The sequence below is a fragment of the Carassius carassius genome, chromosome 20, assembly GCF_963082965.1.
Source record: "Carassius carassius chromosome 20, fCarCar2.1, whole genome shotgun sequence".
Classification (NCBI taxonomy): Eukaryota; Metazoa; Chordata; class Actinopteri; order Cypriniformes; family Cyprinidae; genus Carassius; species Carassius carassius.
This window is the reverse complement of record NC_081774.1, coordinates 12581741-12602796: the sequence shown is the minus strand read 5'-3', so window position 1 is coordinate 12602796 and position 21056 is coordinate 12581741. Positions and strand designations below refer to the sequence as shown.

The 21056-nt window shown below is 35.2% G+C and overlaps 2 protein-coding genes across 2 annotated transcripts in view; one reads left to right on the top strand and one right to left on the bottom strand.

Annotated features, from left to right (window-relative positions):
- Nucleotides 1-368: 368 nt before the first annotated feature.
- Nucleotides 369-4902, top strand: zgc:113531 (uncharacterized protein LOC541359 homolog). Its single transcript, XM_059501652.1, has 3 exons — nt 369-916; nt 2720-2849; nt 4616-4902. Exons 1-3 carry the CDS (start codon nt 560-562, stop codon nt 4795-4797), a joined length of 669 nt encoding a protein of 222 aa, XP_059357635.1. The 5' UTR covers nt 369-559; the 3' UTR covers nt 4798-4902.
- A 5156-nt stretch (nt 4903-10058) lies between these two features.
- b4galt2 (UDP-Gal:betaGlcNAc beta 1,4- galactosyltransferase, polypeptide 2) overlaps nt 10059-21056 on the bottom strand; it is a 96406-nt gene continuing 85408 nt past the window's right edge. Inside the window, exons 6-7 of the mRNA XM_059501649.1 lie at nt 16887-16991; nt 10059-11304 (exon numbers count right to left, since the gene is read on the bottom strand). Of these exons, the coding sequence (XP_059357632.1) occupies nt 11154-11304; nt 16887-16991 (256 nt within the window). The 3' untranslated portion in view covers nt 10059-11153. The remainder of the gene's footprint in view (nt 11305-16886; nt 16992-21056) is intronic.

Genomic DNA, 21056 nt, shown 5'->3' with positions numbered 1-21056 from the left:
GGAGCTTAATGACTGAATTTGTAAAAAAAAAAAAAAAGGATTCTGCAACTTTTTTCATAATAGCCTGTAAAAGTTTTCTTGAAATGGTCAAGATACACGTCCATTGCGATTGACGTGATTATTAAAATATATTTTTTTATTATCATTATTTATTTATTTAATTGTTTCTGGAACAGAAGATCGTCTGAATGTTATTTCCCTGTCTAATAGCAACAAGATGGAACAATGAACAGTTAAATGGCATATTATTGTTTTTCTCCTTTTTTTGTTTCTCAATAGACACACAAAGCTGCAATGAAAGCGAATGCCTCATAAAACGACACCCTATCAATATTCTGGAATTCGGCTGTCACGTGTAAATTGAAACATAACCCAGGAGGCGTAAAGTCCCTGTGCGCAACAACCTCCAAAGCGCACAGTCCATCCTTACCATGACATGAATTTTACACTTTATGTAGTTTAGTTAAATAGACGCGTGCAATAGCAAGTTTTTAAACATAACAGTCATTCTTATTTATGCTGCATTTGCAAGTCTTGGTTAGGGACTGAGAAGTTTTTGATGATGGGCATGGCCGTACTCTGGGGTTCCCCGGTGAGTTTTCTTCTTCTTGTCTGGCTTACCCTGGTGATCAGCGGCCAGTGTACTTTGGCTTTCTCGGTCGCTGGACAACAGGAGACGACCTGTGAGGCGAACGGCAGTGTTTATTATGTGGGCGAATGGTACTTTTTAGACTCGGATCATTGCACCCAGTGCGAATGTACAGCAGAAGGGTCTGCTTGCGCGCGGACCGAGTGCACATCCCTGCCTGCCGCCTGCATCCATGTCAGCCATTACCCGACAGACTGCTGCCCGAGATGCGAGAAGATCGGCTGCGAGCACGGGGGAGAAGTCTACGAACTGGGCCAGCAATTTCAGGTGAAGTCCAACGTGTCTGTAAAGAGTCTACATATGTCCACAGGAAGAAAGAAAGAAATATATTTGTACATTTCTAACTGGACTTCAGGTCTGAATGTTCTCTGGTTTTATATTTGTCGTTTTAAATGCGCTCCTAAATAGTTGAACCCATAACTTTTTGTCACATTGCTTGCAGTTTAAACACTTGTAATACATTAATGTTGATTTGACAAAACAGTGACAAAATAAAACTATTTATACAGAAAATAGCATAATGTTATTTTATGATTTAAAGATACATCGTAATTCTATTCGCAATAATTGATTAAAAGATGAGTGAACAGGCCCTTTTTTCTTTTCAAGGTTTGTTACTAACTCCATAGGCTTTCGTTTCAGTCGTGTCACGTTTTCGCTAGGTGGTGACATTGTTTCAAAGTTTTGGTATTGGTCCCAAAAGAACAATTAAAAATATTTAGCGCCTTCACATGGTTAATGTTAAAATGAATTACGTCTCAATTAGAGGTGGAGATTTTCTACATTTTTGGGCATGTTACATCTTAACGCCAGTAGGTGCCAACACGTGCTTGTGTAATGAGTGAGAGTGTCATTAAATAGTTCACTGAACCGATTCGTTAAAACACTGAATCAACCAAAATAGGTCTTATTATCCTTTATTGTTGTATCTTCATAAACACGGATCTGCTGAGCAAATCTGTAGGCATGCAAATTAGGAGTGTCAACTGAGGTATTTTAGTGCAATAGGTCGAGCTCCTGTGGTCCAACTAATGAAAGGCTTCTTAACCGCTCACAAACCATTGCTGTTTGCTAATGCATTAACCAAACTCTGAATACAGAAAAGCATGTAATGCATTTCAAAAGAGTACGATTTGTTCATCACAACACTACAGTAATCTTTGTTCATAGGAACAGGTATTGAGTAATACAGCAAAACTAGTCTTAACTTGTCAAGATGTTGACTGTTTATTACTTGCAATCCACATATGGTAGATTAAAATGTGAGAATTGGGGGACAATCAATTCAAATGGTTCTAACATACCATTACAAAGACTTTATCATGGTAAACAAACAAATAAGGTAGGCTACGTCAATGATACATGAAGACTTAGATTCCAATTATAGGTTGAATGTACCTTTTTGTTGATCTGGAACAAAAGCAGCCCTTCTGTAGCATAATTGTTTAATATGTTCAAATACCCTTTCATTAACATAGTTATGCACTGTGTGAGTTAAAAGCTAATACAGTCAGATTCTTTTGTTCTGAGGTAAGGTGAAGCACAAATCTGATGTACACTGGGCTGAAATCTTAAAGGGCAATTTAATACTCTGTTTGAGGTACTGAAGAATGAAATATATCTTGGTGGCACAGGCCTGGAAGAAGCAGGGCTTATATGTGCTTCATTATCTCCCTGATTTGGTTATTATGGCTAATGGGGAATCCCTGAGGGGAAAATTCAAGCCTTCTGACAGACTCCAAGGAATACACTTCGCCTGAGCTGACATCATTTTCTTCCAGTCCATTTAACCCAACCTCCAGTACTGAGCCACAGGTGGTAATGCGGCTCCTACTTAAACAGCAGTGTGGGAGTGAAACTTCTTCATATTGTAGGGCATTAAAATGCAGTGCTGGATTGGCACAACAACAAACGTTGTTATATACAAGCTGGCTATTTGATATATATTTGATATGTCTCGCTGGTTCTGTTTAAAAAGCTGTTCAAAGGAATAGAGTAATACATGTGTTTTGGTGGAATTGCATCATATGATAACCTATTTTGAACTGATGATTTGCATTTGATTTACAGCCGTCAGCGTGTGAGCAGTGCACCTGTCACAGCGACGGCATCGCCCGCTGTCAGGTCGCAGACTGTGCCCCTCCACCATGTGTTAATCCAGTCTATCAGACAGGAAAATGCTGCCCTCAGTGCAAGGATGGTAAGTTTTTCAGAAGTGAAAAAAAAAAAAAACATTGCCATATTTGTAAGGCTTATTACACTTCTGTTTATTGTAATTGCCCAAGTCTCGATTAACGCAGTATGACATTCTCATAGCCTCAACACATACATGCAGGATACAATTGTGTTTGCTCTTCAGTAATGATTCTGTATGTTATATCTTTATATAATTCATTCAATAACAGATGGGAATGTTCAGATGCCAGGTCACGTGCTAGGCCAGTTTCTGCACCTGAAATAAGATAACGCTCCGTATGAGTTGAGCTTCTGCCATAATGTTTTCTCTGTATACTATGAAGTATGAAGGTAATTATAGTGTTTACTGAGAGCAAAGATAAGGCAGGCATGTAGGCAGCCAAAACAACACACATAAATCAAAGCATATACTTCACCAATGTGATAAATGGTCAGTTCCTCAAATGATGTTGCATTTTTTTACGATAAAAATGGCCTCTGTGGGAGAAAATGTTAAATGAAGTTTTCTGTTAATCTAAAGTAATTTCCAAATGAAAGTAAAACCTTATCTCAAGCGTTAAACACTCTTAAAAAGCAATGTGCCATTATCTACACTCCAAGGTTTCCTAATTAGTGGTGCTTGCTGAGGTTTTTCAATAACACCTGACCTTAAATATTTGAATTCTGCATGTAACTTGTCCAGCACAGGACATAGATGACTCCTGAAGTTGTGCAGACTTTTGAGGAAAGTGTTCTGCTACTTTTCTAAGCATCTGAATTTAGAGTTACAAGAGAGAAAAGATCCAGAATTATAGAGACTTGACAGGCTTTTCTGACTTGGACTAGTACTGTAAGTAACCACTTAGCAAACACCCAGAAAACCATTGCAATAGAGTAAGAAAAAGCTCCAAACCACCTTCACAATCACATAGCAAAACTTTAGTTCAGTGGTTCTCAACTGGGGGCCTCAGCAAACATCTAAAGGCCCACAGGATGACTTAAATTATTTAAATTATAGTCGTATTAAAATAATCCAAATTATAGTTTATGTGGGGGCCTTCAAGTCAAAAAGGTACCATGGCAATGTTTTCTCCATAGATATAAGTATTTTGAAAGTATAAGTATTTAGTTTATTTGAAAATATTATCTCTTAAATGTGAAGTTTTCCATTTCTGCATCTCTTGCATCACCAAATGGAACTGCAAAAACAAGGTTTTCTGGACACTGTCCCATCTGCCATTGGTTGAACACAGTCCCATAGTCCCGCCCCAAAATCACACTATTGGTTGAGATTGTTGTGCTATGTCTGGCTTGTCAGTATCCCCAAATAGTTCACCCAAAAATTAACATTTTGGCATCATTTACTCACCGTCATGATGTTTCCAAACCTGTTTAAGTTTCTTTCTTATGTTGAACATAAAATAAGATATTTTGAAGAATTTTGGTAATCAAACAGTTGACAGTAAATTCGTAAGTCAATGGGGACTGACAACTGTTTGGAGTTTCAAAATTCTTCTAAAATATCTTCTTTGGTGTTCAACATAAGAACGAATCTTACACAGGTTTGGAACGACATGAAGTTGATCAGATTATGACAAAATATTCATTTTGGTGTGAATTATTCCTTTAATAGTGGCACTGTGTTTACAACCCATGTATTGCTTACATATAACTGTCACTGTTTATTAGGATGGGACAGCAAAACACATTTTAACTTTGAAAAAATGTCACAGTTCACCTTTAACTACAGACAATGGGCCTCATTAATCATCTCTCTCTTTGTGACTCCAGGGCCCAACTGTTACGTGAATGCCTCTAGGACCCAAGTGATCCCTGGAGGTGAGCCAGTGTGGGTCGACTCCTGTACCAAATGTCGATGTCATGACGGTCAGGATGCGGGTTACTGGGAAGGCAACCGCTTGGCAACGTGTTCCCATTTGCACAATTGCCAGCCTGACAAGGGGCTAAACTGAGAAAAGAGATCAAAAATAGCGTCATCTTTCATCCTTCTTTATACAATGGATAACAAACCTGGGCAGACATTCCAACCACACTTGCAGAAGAAAGTGTGGTGGCTATTTAGCCTACAAGCTTTATTATGATTAAAAACCGTCTGTTATGCTTCTTCTTATATTAACTAAGCATTTAACACCCATTTGTAAAATGACTTACTATCTCCTAATAAAACAGACAATAGAGCTTAGTACTGAGACACCTTTTTGGACATGCATGCAAACATATTAACATCTACAGTACATTGGGCACTGTGTAGTGCACATTTGCATCTGCAAATGCAATGATCATTCACTAAACTATATTTTTTATTGGTGTTTTTACACAATATGATGTAGCATGTATGTTTATATTATTTTCTGCTTCAAAAGCCTGAAAACCAAAGTACTGAGAACGCAAGACTTACATTACTGCCATGCAGGCATGGAAACAGCTAATGTAGTATGAAATCCAAACAAACCTATCATAAATGAATCATGTACTGTTTAAATAAAGCAGGCTCACTTTTTCTTGATTTCTGTTCTGACACCTCATTTTAAAAGCTGTAGTAATATTGCTTTTTTTTCAAGGACTGTTATTTGCGGCACTGACAGAACGTAAACAAATATAAATAAACCAAATGTGATCTATGTGTCTTGTCTTATTATCCCACATATGAAGTCAGAGGATGTTTGTGTTGTTATTTCTACTAGTTTATTGCAACATCTGTCACATCAAAAATAACTTTTTGAGAGGCAGATTATTGAGTTTCCTGAACAAGTTGCCATGTCCCTGAGCAGTGATTTGGACTGGTGCTGGTAAAAGGTGGGTGTTGAAATAATCAGGTGTAAATATGAGATTTATTACTTTGTTCTGATCCGTTTTGCCTCATAAATGACTTTTTACAGACTTTATAATATGGCATTCTACATTTGTTCCAACCCAGAAACTCAGCATATAAAGAGTTACCCATCATCAGATTCTTGTAGCATCAGATTTATTGATTGTATATAAAAAGTATGTTTGATATGACATAATGCATTCTATATAAGATATAGTATTTTGACATTCAATGTACAAAAAACCTTGATAGACACAGTAAGTTATTAAAAATGCACCCCAGGCATGAAGACCTGAGGCCGTCAGTAGTTTCTTAAGCAAGTCATTGTGTAGGTGTGGAATACTTGCCCACTTCTGTCCCTCTCTCACATTTATAAGCATCGAGCGCAGATGGAATTATTTTCCAGAGAACGAGTGAGGGCAAAGGGGGTGATGGAGGAGAGAGGGTGAGCTTTACGTACACAAGTCTCTGTGTGTGAGCTTTCAGGATGGGAGGGCTTGCTGACCCAAGAGTGATATAAAAGAACGGCATCAAAATAAAAAGCATATTCATTTGTGGCACCGGTGTGATTTTGCAAACTATAAAGCGAGAGTTGCTGAAGAATGGCATCCTGACCTCAAGGACTGGATTTGTGCTTTGCAAGGTTGGTAATGAGAGTTGTGCGGGCTTTACTTCATTGTATTGTTAGCACAAGAAATATGGGTAACTTTGGAATGGAACAGTCAGATGATCTACTGTAAATGTATACACTTTTATAAACTGCAATGAAACATTTCTAATATAATCAAAAACCCTAAAGAATAATGCAATTCTTTATCTACACTGTAGAATTTAAGCAGCTTTTTTTCCATTGGGGCAAAAATAACAAATAATTGTATCACCAGACTAACTCAAAAAAAAATTGAGATTTTATGATGTTCCTCACTTATAAGAACCATATCTACAGATCCCACACCATCCAAATACATGGCCTTACTAGATGCCCTTAAAGGTGTACTCAGTCATTTCATACGTAATTATATATGTACATTTTTTTTGGATCAAAAATACTGTAAAAACAGTGTTATTGTGAAATATTATTACAATTTAACCGGTGTTTTTTTTTTTTTTTTAAATGTCATAAATTTTTTTTTTTAACTATGTTAACTGTTAAAATATAATGTATTCCTGTGATGGCAAAGCTACATTTTCAGCAGCCATTACGCCAATCTTCAGAGTCACGTGATCCTTCAGATATCATTCTAATATGCTTGATATTTTTGTCGAAACACTGACAAATGATTTCGTTGATAGACAGAAAGTTCATTGTTTATTTGATAGTTAAATAAATCTATTTACTGTCACTTTTGATCACTTAAATGCATCATTGCTAAATAAAAGTATTATTTCCTTAAAAAAAAAAAAGAATGTTATAAAGATGCTGAATAATTTAAAGGGGCCATATGACGTTGCTAAAAAGAACATTATTTGGTGTAATGCAATGCGTTTTTGCGGTTTAAAGGTAAAAAAACAATTTTCCACACACTGTACATGTGTTGTGTTTGTCCTCTCTACCCCACCTTCTTAAACGCATTGATTTTTACAAAGCTCATCGTTCTGAAAAGCGAGGTATTCTCTGATTGGCCAGCTATCAAGTGCGTTGTGATTGGCTGAATGCCTCAAGCATGTGACCGAAATGTTTTGCCCCTCACCATACTGTGATGCCGTGTGTCCTGGCACAACAAGACAAAACCAATAAAACCCATTATAAATGAGGCATTTGTTGCATCCAGTGGGGACATAATTACTGATTATAATGAGTTATACTGTCTTTTCATACGTTGCGTTACATATCATGCCGTGTAAACATAAAACCATGTCTGCATTTGTGATCGGAGAAACAACAAACAAAAAACGCTACTCTTCACTGGTCAAAACTCGCGTTTGAATCATCAGTGGCAAATCCTTTACATTTTAAAACATACTTACAGAGTCAGAAGCACCAGACTTCGCTTGCAAAGCTGGAATTGCCCAACTTTAGAAACATCCTTTGTGCACAGACGGCATTAGGCTACTCTCCCAGGTTCAGGAAACAGTCCGCCGTGAAATGCGCTGCACACATCTGAATATTTGGGTTGAACTGTTCTGGAACAGTGTTGTAAATACAACTTAACCACTGATTTCTAGTTGTGTCCTCTTTTGGAAGACCAAACAAAGTAGTTTTGCTTTCACAACGAAACACACATTGTCTCCACGACATGGTGCCGGCGGCAACAACAATACTACAGTGAGAATGAAAGTTACGCTTTTTTTTTACATATTTAGCGGCGTTTTGCAAATTCTTCCCACGCAGTGACGTAGACGTGGGTGGTGTGTTTAAACAAGGCGTTTTAGGAGGGCATGGACGTGTCTTAACTTTCATAAAGAATATCTCTTTGGGTTTGAGACTGCAGTCTTTGCAACTTTATGGATCTTATCTATTCACGAACAGCTTGTTACACTCCAAAGAGAAAGGAAAACTTGAAATCGCATCATATGACCCTTTTAAGTCATTTTGTGAAAAAATTAGTCTTGGCAGAATATATCTGCAATATTTGTGCAACCAACAAAAATGACTGAGTACACCTTTAAATCAATATAAAACAAATATTTTTTTCAGAAGCATGGCTACACATTATACACTATCATGCTGTATCAAGCCTGACAGATTACATGCAACAATGTGCGTGAGGCCCTCAATTTGTTGAACTTAGTTCTGCTCACTCCATATACACCATATGGACTGCATTTTTCATTTTGAAAAAAATTAAGATAATGTAAATGCGCTCTGCAACATTGTGTCTTCATCAGTTTAATACGAGCTTTGATACATGAGCTCGAAAAGGAAGTAATCTCATTTACTCCAACAGAAACAGATTTCTATTTCATTCGCAAAGACATTTGAGGACGAGTATAATGTATTTTTAATAAGAATACTGGATTGAAATCTCATTCGTGTTGAAGGTTTAGGGTTCACTGCATTCTACAGCAATGTTTCTCAGCATTTAAAATGCAGGTCACAGCTAGAATAAATATTATTGAATATGATCAATGAATAGTTTTGAATAGTGTGCACGGATGTCAACTTTTAAGGCTATTAACCCATGAAAAATCAAAGGGCTTGAGGCAAAATTGTGTCAGGTAAGTATTGATAGTTATTTTGTTTGATGGCCAATGTACAAAAACAGTATGACAGAAGTGATGCACTTGTAACAGACAGGTAGTGGTACCCATGAGACAGAGGTGATGAAATACTTAAGATGGAAACCATGTTAGTGACACAGTGACTGCTTGGGTCAGCAGTTAAGACAACATAATTGCACACACAGAAAAGAAATGGGTCGGTGAGGCTAAAATGAAAGCCATGAGGAGAAAGTGTATTTTATAAAGGACAGGGAGAGTGGCTGGGCTCTCATTAATGACTTCCAATGTGCTGAAAGAATCGTTGATAGCACAAAAGAAGCGTCTGCACACGGCGCAGAAAAGCCGATAAGAGAGAAAAAAGAGCTCAAACTCTCCTCACATTTACCCCTAATAATACATCTGAAGGTATCAGCTTGGTGTTTTCAGGTAGTAAAATAAAAGGTGAAGAAGGAATAAGCAATGATAAAACAACTTTAAGAGGCTTGCAAAGTATTGTAAAGAAAAGCAGTTCAATACAGTTCTTCAGATCTTTTTGGAAGAGGTGAATACAGGGTCCAAAATTAACATCAGCCAAACACCAAATGCAAGTGAAAATCAACATTACATTATGTTGAATAATGAAAATCAGATAAATCTTATATTCATCTATGTTTTTGTTTTTATCTGTTAAGTTTTTTGTCCTCTGTTCAAAAGTGGTCGGTCGGTAAGATTGTTTAGTGGTTTTGAAATTCTTTAATGCTGCACGTATTCGATTGAAAATACAGTAAAAACTGTAATGTGGTGAAATATTACAATTTAAAAGAACTTTCTTTTTTCTATTTTAATTTGTTTGTAATTTATTCCTGTAATACGATTTTCAGTAGTCATTACTCTTTAGTGTCATATGATGCTTCAGAAGACATTCTAATATGCTGACTAATATGTAAAAAATAATTTACATTGTTACCAATTTTCTTTGATGAACAGATATTCGAAGAGCATTTATTGGAAATTTAAACTATAACAATGTCAAAGTCTTTACTGTAAGCATTACTTGACCAAAAGTATTAATGTTTTTAAAAACATAGCTTACTGACCCCAAACTTCTGAAGGGTAGTGTATGAATATTATTCACATTAAGCTATCAAAACAAAAACACCTTTTTCACAGAAACAACTATGTTCTTATAAAAACTGATTATTGGCCTGCATGATAAAGTAAAGTACAGTCTGTAAATATCCTCAAATAACTCGAATTGGAAGTTGTGGCAATACATTGAGTTTGGACCCTGGGTGAATATATATAATATATAATATTGGACATATCAGAGTATCATTTATATAACACCTCCAAAGATGATCATCAAAAGAGGCGCGAGACTCTTAAAACTGAATGACTGGAAGCAGCCATTGCTACCTTTTAAAAAAGACTTGATATATGACAGATCTAAATATGAATCTTTGAGGCAAATGAAGGTAAACAAAGAAAGAGTGGCTCATAGCACAGTCAGTTTTGAGCGGGTGGAGATAGATACAGAGGTTTGATCATAGGTAACTTCTACAGAAGCTTCTCTATCTCTCAGCAAAAGTTCTCACCGTTTCTCCAGGCATCTACTCGGCACCAGACGGTACGCTGCGCCAATCCATTTATACCTCATTGACTGACAGTCATGTGCTTGTAGGACTAGTCCAGTTCCAGTCTAATTACATCACATAGTTGTTCTCCAAGTTCCAATGAAGACATCCCAGTGCTGAGAAGTGTTTTCATGGTTGACAACAGTCCCAAGAGACGATACAAAATAAAAGAGAGTGCAAGATAGAGACACAATCCAAAGGAGCCAACTTCAAGCACTGATCAATCAACCTCACATGATCAACCAACATCTGAGATACGAAAGAAGAGATTTGAACACTGCAAGTATCGCAGGTACAAAGACACATTCGCTTTTGAAATGTACAGTATGTTCAGACTGATTTACATCAAGTGACCAGACTGTTCTTTGCAGATCAACGTCACTTCCCAAAACCAGAACTGAACAATCCTCCTGTTAAGAGCCTAAAAGCTTGAATTAATCCTCAAGGTCTGATCAAAACAGCCATTGGATTGTGATGATGATATTTCTGTCCCTCCAGACACTGTGCACATCTCGATCTGAATCAGGATATGAATCTACAGTACATCGCTGGATCCACATCAAGCTTCCATGTATTCCTGAGAACTAACCTGTTCAGCATATCACTGCTGTATCATAGGAAGGTGACCCTGGGCAGAGTTTGTGTGTGTGTGTGTGTGTGTGTGTTTGTGTGCTGAACTTTAAGAAGATCATGGTATCCTCGGTCCAGGACCGATAGCTCTCTATCCTTTGAGGGGTCTGGGTGGAGGCTTGCCAATCTCTACGGAAATGTTGGTGTAGAGTGGGTATTTCTTCACAGACACCACTCTGTACATCAGCGAGCTGATCCCATCTTTCCTCATGGTGTTCTTGGTGTTCTGGATCTTACTGAACCTGGAGAAAGAACAAGAAATACAAGCAGTATTAGCTGTGCTACAGTTTTCAGAAACATAAAAGGACTCAAAGTGGACTTGATGAATCTTCTCATCTATTTTTCTATATAATGATGGTATAGACTGATTCAGCTTCAAAAAGCACAAAAGCAGTCCGAAAAAAAGTCACAAAAAAGTAAATTTTTAGGGGATCAACAGCTTATCAGTGCTGCGCTACTCTTAAAGAGACATTTTTGTACCTTATTAACCCCTTAAAGGTTCATGGAAGTACCTTAAGGGTACATACTGTACAGTATGCAATTTTTGGAGGAAGATGAGGTACAAAGTTGAACCTTTAAGAGTACTGGCCCAGTTACAAGCTGTTGTAGCCCTGAAGGTAACATTTTTAAAAAGATTTTCTGACTGCAAAAATCATGATGAACTAATAATCTTCAACTTCTCAGAACTAAATGCCATGATCTGCACAAATGTGCAATGTTTGAGTTGAAATCTGCAGATGAAGGTAATCAGTTAAAAGCACTACCTTTGGGTCTTTCTTTCACAGAATTAGAATTTGGCTTCAAGAGACTTGGCATATAATGGAATGAGTCACAGAATGATTTTTTTCGTCCTTCTATAGTGCTTTTGCGAGTCCATGTTCACCAGAAAAAAAAAATATGTTAAGGAAATAATAACACCCAGATTTGGAACAAGTTTTGGGTGGAGTATCTCAAGCCAAATGTTTGTTGTAAATGTTCTACCGCTCAATTGTAAGAAGGCATACTTGTAAGTCACCAGCAAATGACAATGTCAAATCAATTGAAGCATCATAATATGGATCACTTACATGCATACTCTAACATACCAGTGTCAACCAGCAGGGGGTGAAATAACATTTGTAAAGGTGCACTGCACCGAGCATCATTCTCACAAAGGAAAAAACAAATGGTCCTCACAAAAGATTTCCACTGTATCAAAACACTTTTGTTATATAATAAAAGTTTTTACACTATAAAAAGAAAAGAAATTAGCTTTATGCTGTGGTCACTGTAAAATAAGAGAAAATGAGACAAGAGTGTATCAGAGTGTATCAGAATCCCAGTGGTTTATCAATAAAATGAGAGGTACTTTAAATTTAATGAGCTCAGCTAGAAAAACAAAATACCGGCGTATTCATGAGCTCTGCTTCCCCAGCAATGTTTTATATTACATCTTAACCTCTCATCTTAAGAAACTTAAGAAACTGAAATACTACATTTTAACATTTCAGCCTAAACCAGAGAAGAACTGTACTAAGAAATGGCACATTTACTTTGAAAAATACCACAAAAGTAGGAAAGGGAGTTCAGGTTGTCTGTTTAAGGGTAGCTTGATTTCTGCCACACTATCAACTTCCGAATCAATGTAGGTACCACGAAAGCTATCACGGAGTCTGCAGATAATGATTTATGTACATTGCTTGAATGAAATTAAAGTATTTGATAGGGCTCACACTGAACTAGAATTAATATTCATGTGTGTAGCAGCACGAAGGAAGGTTGATGAATAGAAGCCTGGTTCCTCCGGAAAGCATAACATCTTATTATGGAGGCTGATGCCCTTCTGCGGAGTGACCGAACAAAGATGGCTCTGGCAGTAACAGAGCTGAGGAGAGGGCCACCATTCATCAAGTCGAACAACTCGTCTTTTTAAATAAGGGTGCTTTAAGTGTTGTTTTGTTTTATTTTCCTGTCACACAGGTTTAGGTCATTTGTTTTTAAGACAAGCTGCATGGAGATGCAGTATGACTGAGAAGAGTAAGTGGCTGCGTTCTTCAAGCGCACCCTTATTTAAGAAGAAGAGTTGTTCGACTTCATGAATGGTGGCCCTCTCCTCAGTTCTCTTACTGCCACAGCTGTCTTTGTTTGGTCACTCCGCAGAAGAGCATCAGCCTCCATAATGATAGGACAGTGTAGTAATGTAGTTTGCATTTGTTACAATGTAGTTATACATTTGTTCTCCATCTCACTTTTTCACTTTTATAGTTAATTTGGCACTTAAAATGCAATCTTTAGCCAATATCTAAATTAATTATAAATGTTGTGTATTTTGTGCATATTGTACATTAAGCTGTGAGGTCTTTACAGATAGTTCTAAACAAATTCCTAGGGAAATGAGGCCAAAATCGATATATTACCACAGAAATGATAAGAGAAACACAACATAAGTCATGTTTGAAAGTGCTATATAAATAAATGGCAGTAATCCACAGCATTCCCCCAAATCAGCTTTCTTCCTCAAATTTTCAGCTCGGTTTTTAGAGGCGGTCATGTTTGAGAATAAACCTCGTCATGTACCAATGAGCCATCTTAGAATAATCCCCACCAGCCACTAATGAAGGCAATAAAATCTAAATGACTTCGCATTATTCCCGTTATGGTGCTAATCAATTATTAATCAGATGCCCAGATGAGTTGTGACTGATGCGTGTCTGGGTGGGTTATATCAGCCCTGGCAGAGTCAGGGAGTGTTTCAGAGGATGCTGTGGAGATCCATCAGTCTCCTACTACACTTCCTGATATATTGATTGTCATCGAGCCGCAGTGACTGCCCACGTCTGCATCAGTCTGTGGATGTTCATCATCATACGGCTGCACACTCACAGTAAATGGGGCATTAAAGTAAAGCTTTTTCCTGAATTTATTTTAATGCTGTCAAATCAATTAATAGCGGTTAATCACATCCTGAATAAAAGGTTGTGTTTACATAATATATGTGTGTGTGCTATGTTTTTGGACAGTAAGGTTTTTAAAGACTTCTCTTCCGCTCAACAAGCCTGCATTTATTTGATCTAAATTCAGCAAAAGCAGTAATATTGTGAAATATTTTATTATTATTTTGAAAACAGCTGAATAATTATTTTTTTTATTAATATAAATGTTCAGATTAACAGCATTTATCTGAAACAGAAATATTTTGCTACAATATAAAAGGTTTACCATCACTTTTGATCAATTTAATGCATCCTTGCTAAATAAAAGTATTGATTTCTATAATTTCATAATAAATATATAATGATTTAAATATACTGACTCCAAGCTTTTGAATGGTATGGTGTGTAATGTTACAAAAGCTTTTTATTTCTATTCATCAAAGAATCCTGAAAAATCTAAAATGTGCACAACTGCTTTAAATATGGATAGTAATAATAAATGTTTATTAAACAGCAAATCAGCATATTAGAATGATTTCTAAAGAATCATGTGACTGGAATAATGATGCTGAACATTTTGCCATTGCCATCACAGGAATAAATGTCAATTTTAAAATATATTCAAATAGAAAGCAGTTATTTTAAACAGTAAATATATTCTACAATATTACTACTTTTGCTGCATTTTGGAAAAAAAATTGAAGGTTTAGTGAGCAGAAGATAATTATATAAAAAAAACATAAAAAAAATGTTTTGTCCAAAATTTTTGACTAGTAGTGTATGTATCTAAATACACATACATTGATGTATATATTACTTGTTATATGTTATTGTAGAGATATCACATATTATGCAAACACAAGCCTTTATTTTAGATGTGATTAATCATGATTAATCGATTTGATAGCTCTAATTTTTATTTATTTATTTATTTATTTTATTGTGTTTATAACATTAGGAACCATGGGTTTTTTATTTAAAAAAAACTATAATTATAAAAATAAATATTTAATAACATTTTGTTCGTTAAATATTATTTTTTATTCATTTTGTAAGTATATAACCTTCACTGTACCTGTAGCCTGCTTATTCCTCCAAGGTTTTCTTAGAGGAGCCCTGGGTTAATTGAAAAGCATTAAAAAATTTCAGCAAACGAAAAAGTGCACATTTTCCGGTCTGATGCTTGTACCAAAGGTGGATCTCATCGACTGACTCTGCATCATTTTTCCCATTTGAGACAGAACACAAACAAACAACCTGTCTGTGACAACAGACCCGCTTTAGCGTGACATGTTTCAATTGATTAACTTCAGTACAGTCTCCTCATCCATTTCTACCCAGCGCTCTTCTGTCATCTCCAGCAAAAATGAGTTTAGCATGCACTCGTGGCTCTCGGGGTGGGCCACGCTCATTACTTCAATTGTCTGAGCCACTTGTAGGAAAAAGACAAAAAAGAACGAGGAAGAGCAGGACATAAATAGAGAGACAGTAAGTGAGTGCATGAGAAAGAGATCAAGGGAAAAAAAGAATGAGAATGAAACTGAGCAAAAGCAAATAAATCTCTGACTCTTATCTTTGCACAGTTAGAGCTGAGTGAAACCTCCTACCAGAGAAAAAAACAATCCTAACTTTTAATGGCATTTCTTTTGCTTCTGTCTCACCATTTCGCTCAGAGCCCTCCCAAGATTGACAAGCACCAAGAAAGAATGGACCAACCTGCAATTGTGGGAATCGTTTTGCAATTAGTTGCTCTGCTGTGAAGCTTTTCTACCTGGGAACGATCCATCCACGGATGGGCTTATCGACTCATTGATTGGGTTATTTTACACCCAGTGATATCTGAGCTATTCATGCATTAAGAACCTCCGCCAGCTGGCATAAACACACACAATCATATTTATGAGACTGAGTGCATCTTAAAAAAGATGAAACTTTCTTACAGCCACAGATAACTGAGTGACAAAAGAGTGACAAAAACTGGACAAAGTTTGTAATGCAACAAACTAGCAATTGTACTGGGTGAATTATTACACAGTTACATAGTAATAGTTCATTTTTCTTTTGACGGAAATAATTCTAAAATGTTCAGTTTTTCATGTCATATGTCTTATTTTACTAACAAAATGATATCATTTGTAGTTTTTCTTTTAGAATAAAGATATCCTTTTCACTGCCAATGTGTAAAAATAAATAATATACAGAAAGTTACAATTAAAAAAAAAAATGCATAAACATTTAAACATGAATAAGAATAAATGGAGAAAACGTAAAAAAGAAAGAAAGAAAGAAAAACTGGAAAATATACATATAAACATACCAAACATGTTAATATAAACCCACGAAACTGTAATCTGCTTTTGATATAAAAAATAAAGTTACAATTCACTGGCTTTAAATTCAAGCATATCATATTTTCATTTTTATTATTAATGAAAAAAAAAACTTAAATGCTAAATAGGATTGCATATCTCCCTTTAACTGTGACGTATGAGCATGAACATGATAATAATTTAAATATAATAAATTAAATGGCAATTCAGTGCTGAAACTAGATTAGGTTCATGCTGGTTTTGTGTTGGTAGACCAGACAGACAATGCAGTTCATCATCAAAACTTGCTGATCGTAAAGGAAGGTCTTTATAATGACAGCCAAGAAGACCAGTTAGCAAATAACACACATGCTGTTAAAAACCCATGCTAGTGTTTGGAGCAGTGAATTAAAATGTCTGTAAAATGTCAGTAATATCAAGCTATGTCTTATACAGTATATCTGCGATGCAAAGAGCTCTGTTGTGCTTTAGATCAATAAGTGATGTGATTTAACACATCCTAACAGAGCTTGTGAATGTTAAGCATTCAGGGGCAGGAGGGGGGGACTCTTTCACACTGGTGGCAGGAGAACAGGGTCTTACCTCTGGGGGTTTGGCTCATTGTGCTTGTCTCTCTCATGCTTGATCATCCTGTAGCGGCCGATTCTCACGTCGGGCCGAGACACTTTCATCCCATTTAGTGTGATTCTGAGAACAGCAGAGAGAACTAATGGTTAGCGTGTATGAGGTTTCACATCAACTGACTGACTGGATTCACACAGTCACAACATCGTCTACTTTGTAGTTGTTTATTTGTGTGTCCACGTTCCCATACTTTCAAAGTATGTTTCAAATCTGATGCAGATCTTGCATACAGCACTACATCCACCAAGCACAACAGTGAAAACAATCTATCCAACCTCATATTGAATTACAGTGCACTTAATATAATATAATATAATATAATATAATATAATATAATATAATATAATATAATATAATATAATATAATATAATATAATATAATATAATATAATATAATATAATATAATATAATATAATATAATATAATATAATATAATAAGAGATAGGCGCTCTATGAAGAAGATGCAAAAATCCAAGGTACTATATTTAAATTCACCAACATAAACACAGGTGTTCACAGGATACATACTTCAGAACTACTATCAAAGAAAGACCTTCAATACCAGACAACAATTTAGGAGAAACTGAGGGCTTAAATAGAGCCACCAAACAAGAGCTAAACAAGCAGCACCTGAACTGAGTACTCAGTCAATTAGCAACTATAGACTCTAAACAGACAATGAACAGAGGAGAGCATGAACTAATTACAGGACTAGAGAACTGTTAAGAGTACAAAAAATAAAATAAAACAAGACAGGAAAACAGATCAAAACCAGAACCAAACTCAAACAAACTCAGATTGTCACAATAATATAATATAATATAATATAATATAATATAATATAATATAATATAATATAATATAATATAATATAATATAATATAATATAATATAATATAATATACAATGAAACTGTTATTATTATTATTGCCTTTTTAATATTAATTGAGAATTGTTTATAATAATAATAATAATAATGATAATAATACATGTTTTATTATTATTATTAGTATTATTGCTTTTCAAATTCAATCATATCATATTTTCATCAATAGCATGCATTAATTAAAATATTTAATTGTCACCATGATGTTTTTCTTATTATTAATGAAAAAACAAACAAAAAAACTACAACAATTAAAATAAAATAAAACTTTTTTCATCAGTAATTTTGCCGTTGAGATTAAGAACAATGTCCTGTCAAACACAAAATACTTTTAATAAATGCTATTAAAATATATAACTGTGAAATATGAACACGAACATAAACCTGAATGTAAAGAGTGTTGAAGAAGCAAACTATCAGAAATATTTTTAATGGCAGACCCTCTTGGGCAATTCAGTGCTGAGATTAGGTCCAGGCTGGTTAATGCTGGTTTTGTGTTTTTGATATTATTATTATTATTAACATTGTTGTTGTTATTATCATTATTATTATTATTATTATTATTATTATTATTATTATTGCAAACTTTTTATAACAATTTAGAAATGTTGATAATAATAATAATTATTTTTATTAATATTATTAAAATGTCTTCTTAGACATCTGTGTATTGTTTGCCTACTGTTTTGCATACCTTACTGCTTTAACAAACTACATTTTGATATTTTATTTTAATTTTTTACCATTATACTTAGTATATGCATATTCAGACACATATATTCAGATATTGTGTGCACTCAAAAGATCATTTAGTTCCTATTTGGAATCGAAGAAGACAGTAGTTGACATTACTATCAGTGACTTTGGGGCTTTCACAAATTAACAAACAATGAACTTCAAGCAGCTACAGCTTAGCAAAGACTCGCTAACCCACACGAATACCAGAAAATGTCAAATGAGCAGGAAACAAGGCAGAATGAAAAAAAAACTAAACAAAAGTCAGTAGCTGAGAACTGTGTCGGCAACGTTTGCTTAAGAGAGCAGCCAGACCAGGCAGCTCCGCACACACCCAGCCTGGAGTACTATCCCATTTGTTTGAGTAACTACAGCTAAGAGCGAACAATCCAACCATTCTAATCTCCCTGCTTGGCTCCAGGTCTTGGCATTAGTGCAAATCTTATGTTTGTCATGTGAGCATCGTGTCGTCCGAGCTTTGAGCCTCACGCTGCATTTCTGAGGAACAACGCCTCTCTTAAGTAGTAAGTATTTGATTAGATGGAAATCCTTCCGAAGAGAATAAGGGCATGCCTATTTGTGTGTGTTTGTGTGGGCTTTTATGATTTTGTTTCATATTTTATAGACCTCATCCTAATAATACAAGAGCAAGGCCTTTGTCATAAATAATGCAGCTTGGAGGATTGAAAGTAATCTTTGGGAATTCTTGACCCAGAAAGCAAAGGAGATTTCAGAAGGCCTGAGATTATAATAAGAGAAAAGACAATGTTATCAATGGACAACGCACAAGAGAGTGGATTTATAAATGTCACTGAGGACGAAACTGTATGCATGACAGTGACCACATTTACATACACATTTATTTACAAATTTTTGACTAGCTCAATCTAAATATTAAATCAACAAGATGGTACATTAAGGACAATAAAAAGTACCTCATCTTTAAAAAAAAAGGACTATTTAGAGTGAAGGTATGATATATACATTACACTGTAATTTAGTTGTAAATAAAAGATTAAAGGAATATGTTTTCTTTTGTTAATTTACTAGCCATGTCTGAGTGAAAAGTAAATCCTACACCAAAGGTTTTCATTGTACTAAATGATTATCATATTTATATTTTACATGACATTTATATGATATCAGTATTTATGTATTAACATGCTAAATAACCAAATAAACATATTTTACCCATTTAAATTTTAATTACAGTGTGTTTGAAGGTAATTGCTGTGCTACTATTGGCACCAAACTCATAGTCCCGCCCCCAAAGTCATGTAATTGGTTAAGCAAATGCTGTTTTTCAGCATTTGAAAATGTTAAATTTTCGTTATAATTTTTTTTTGTCTTGCTGTCCATTAAAAAATATAAACAGTTTGTTGGCAAACAGTTTCTTGTGCTTTTATTACTTCTCATGTGTTTCATGGTTTAAACACAATTCTAGCTAAACTTCTTGAGATCCATGCAAAAATGATTAAAAATAAAATTTTATTCAAAATGTTGAAAAAAAAACAACAATTGAAAATAAGTATTCTTAAGGCCTGTTTACAGCAAGAACGATAACTATAAAGATAGCAATAATTGTTCTCAATATTAAAGAATAGCAGGGTCTACACCACAACAATTGAAAATAAGTATTCTTAAGGCCTGTTTACAGCAAGAACGATAACTATAAAGATAGCAATAATTGTTCTCAATATTAAAGAATAGCAGGGTCTACACCACAACTGTAACAATGAAGGCACAGAGAAACGATATCGCTGGAATCACTTTCAAAATATTTTTTTTTTTCAGCTGATGAACGATAAAAACACAGACAGCCAATTGGAATCAATCCTGCTGTAACAAGCTAGAGAATTTAAAGTGGCAGAAAAGTGTGCATTTACAATAAATGGACGATATCATCTGCTGGTGTGGTTATCATAATATATTTATCTTTATAGTTATCATTTTTGGTGTGAATAGGCCTTAAGAATGTTCTGAAAACTGGTTTTCGATTTTATTCAGATATTTCTCTGGTCAACAAGTACAATTAGGGATGTTAACGGTTATAGATATCTGAGTTTAGATATTTTACAGTACAAAAATATGGATTATGAAAACTGTATTTTGCAGTGTAAGAACCCTGCCTTATTGTGAAATTCCTCATTTCTGGGTGTGAGGTTGATTTTAATCAAGCAATTTTTAGCCCTTCTGCTCTGATTCGTGTTTTGGCTGGAATCAGTCCAGTTCCAGGTATCTGAGAAAGGCATAAAAAGACAACAACAACAATAAACAAAAGCTCTGACAACTGTGTCCATGTTGGTAATTACTGTTTGGTTGGCTCATGTTCATGGTCACCTGCAATAATTTGGCTAAACAGAAATAAGCCTCAAGTGAGATGAGGGTTAAATGCCTTGGAGCCGGATTTGTGTTCATTATTTTGCACATTATACACACATATTACTGCATTCATCCGCCGAGCATTTTCACATCCTACTGGGCGATTTATTCACAGCAGTGTTCC

Coding starts and splice junctions, on each gene's coding strand:
- zgc:113531 (XM_059501652.1), top strand. CDS start 560: ATGATGGGCATGGCCGTACTCTGGGGTTCCCCGGTGAGTTTTCTTCTT. Junction 917..2,719: donor AACTGGGCCAGCAATTTCAG/GTGAAGTCCAAC, acceptor TTTGATTTACAG/CCGTCAGCGTGTGAGCAGTG. Junction 2,850..4,615: donor CTGCCCTCAGTGCAAGGATG/GTAAGTTTTTCA, acceptor TTGTGACTCCAG/GGCCCAACTGTTACGTGAAT.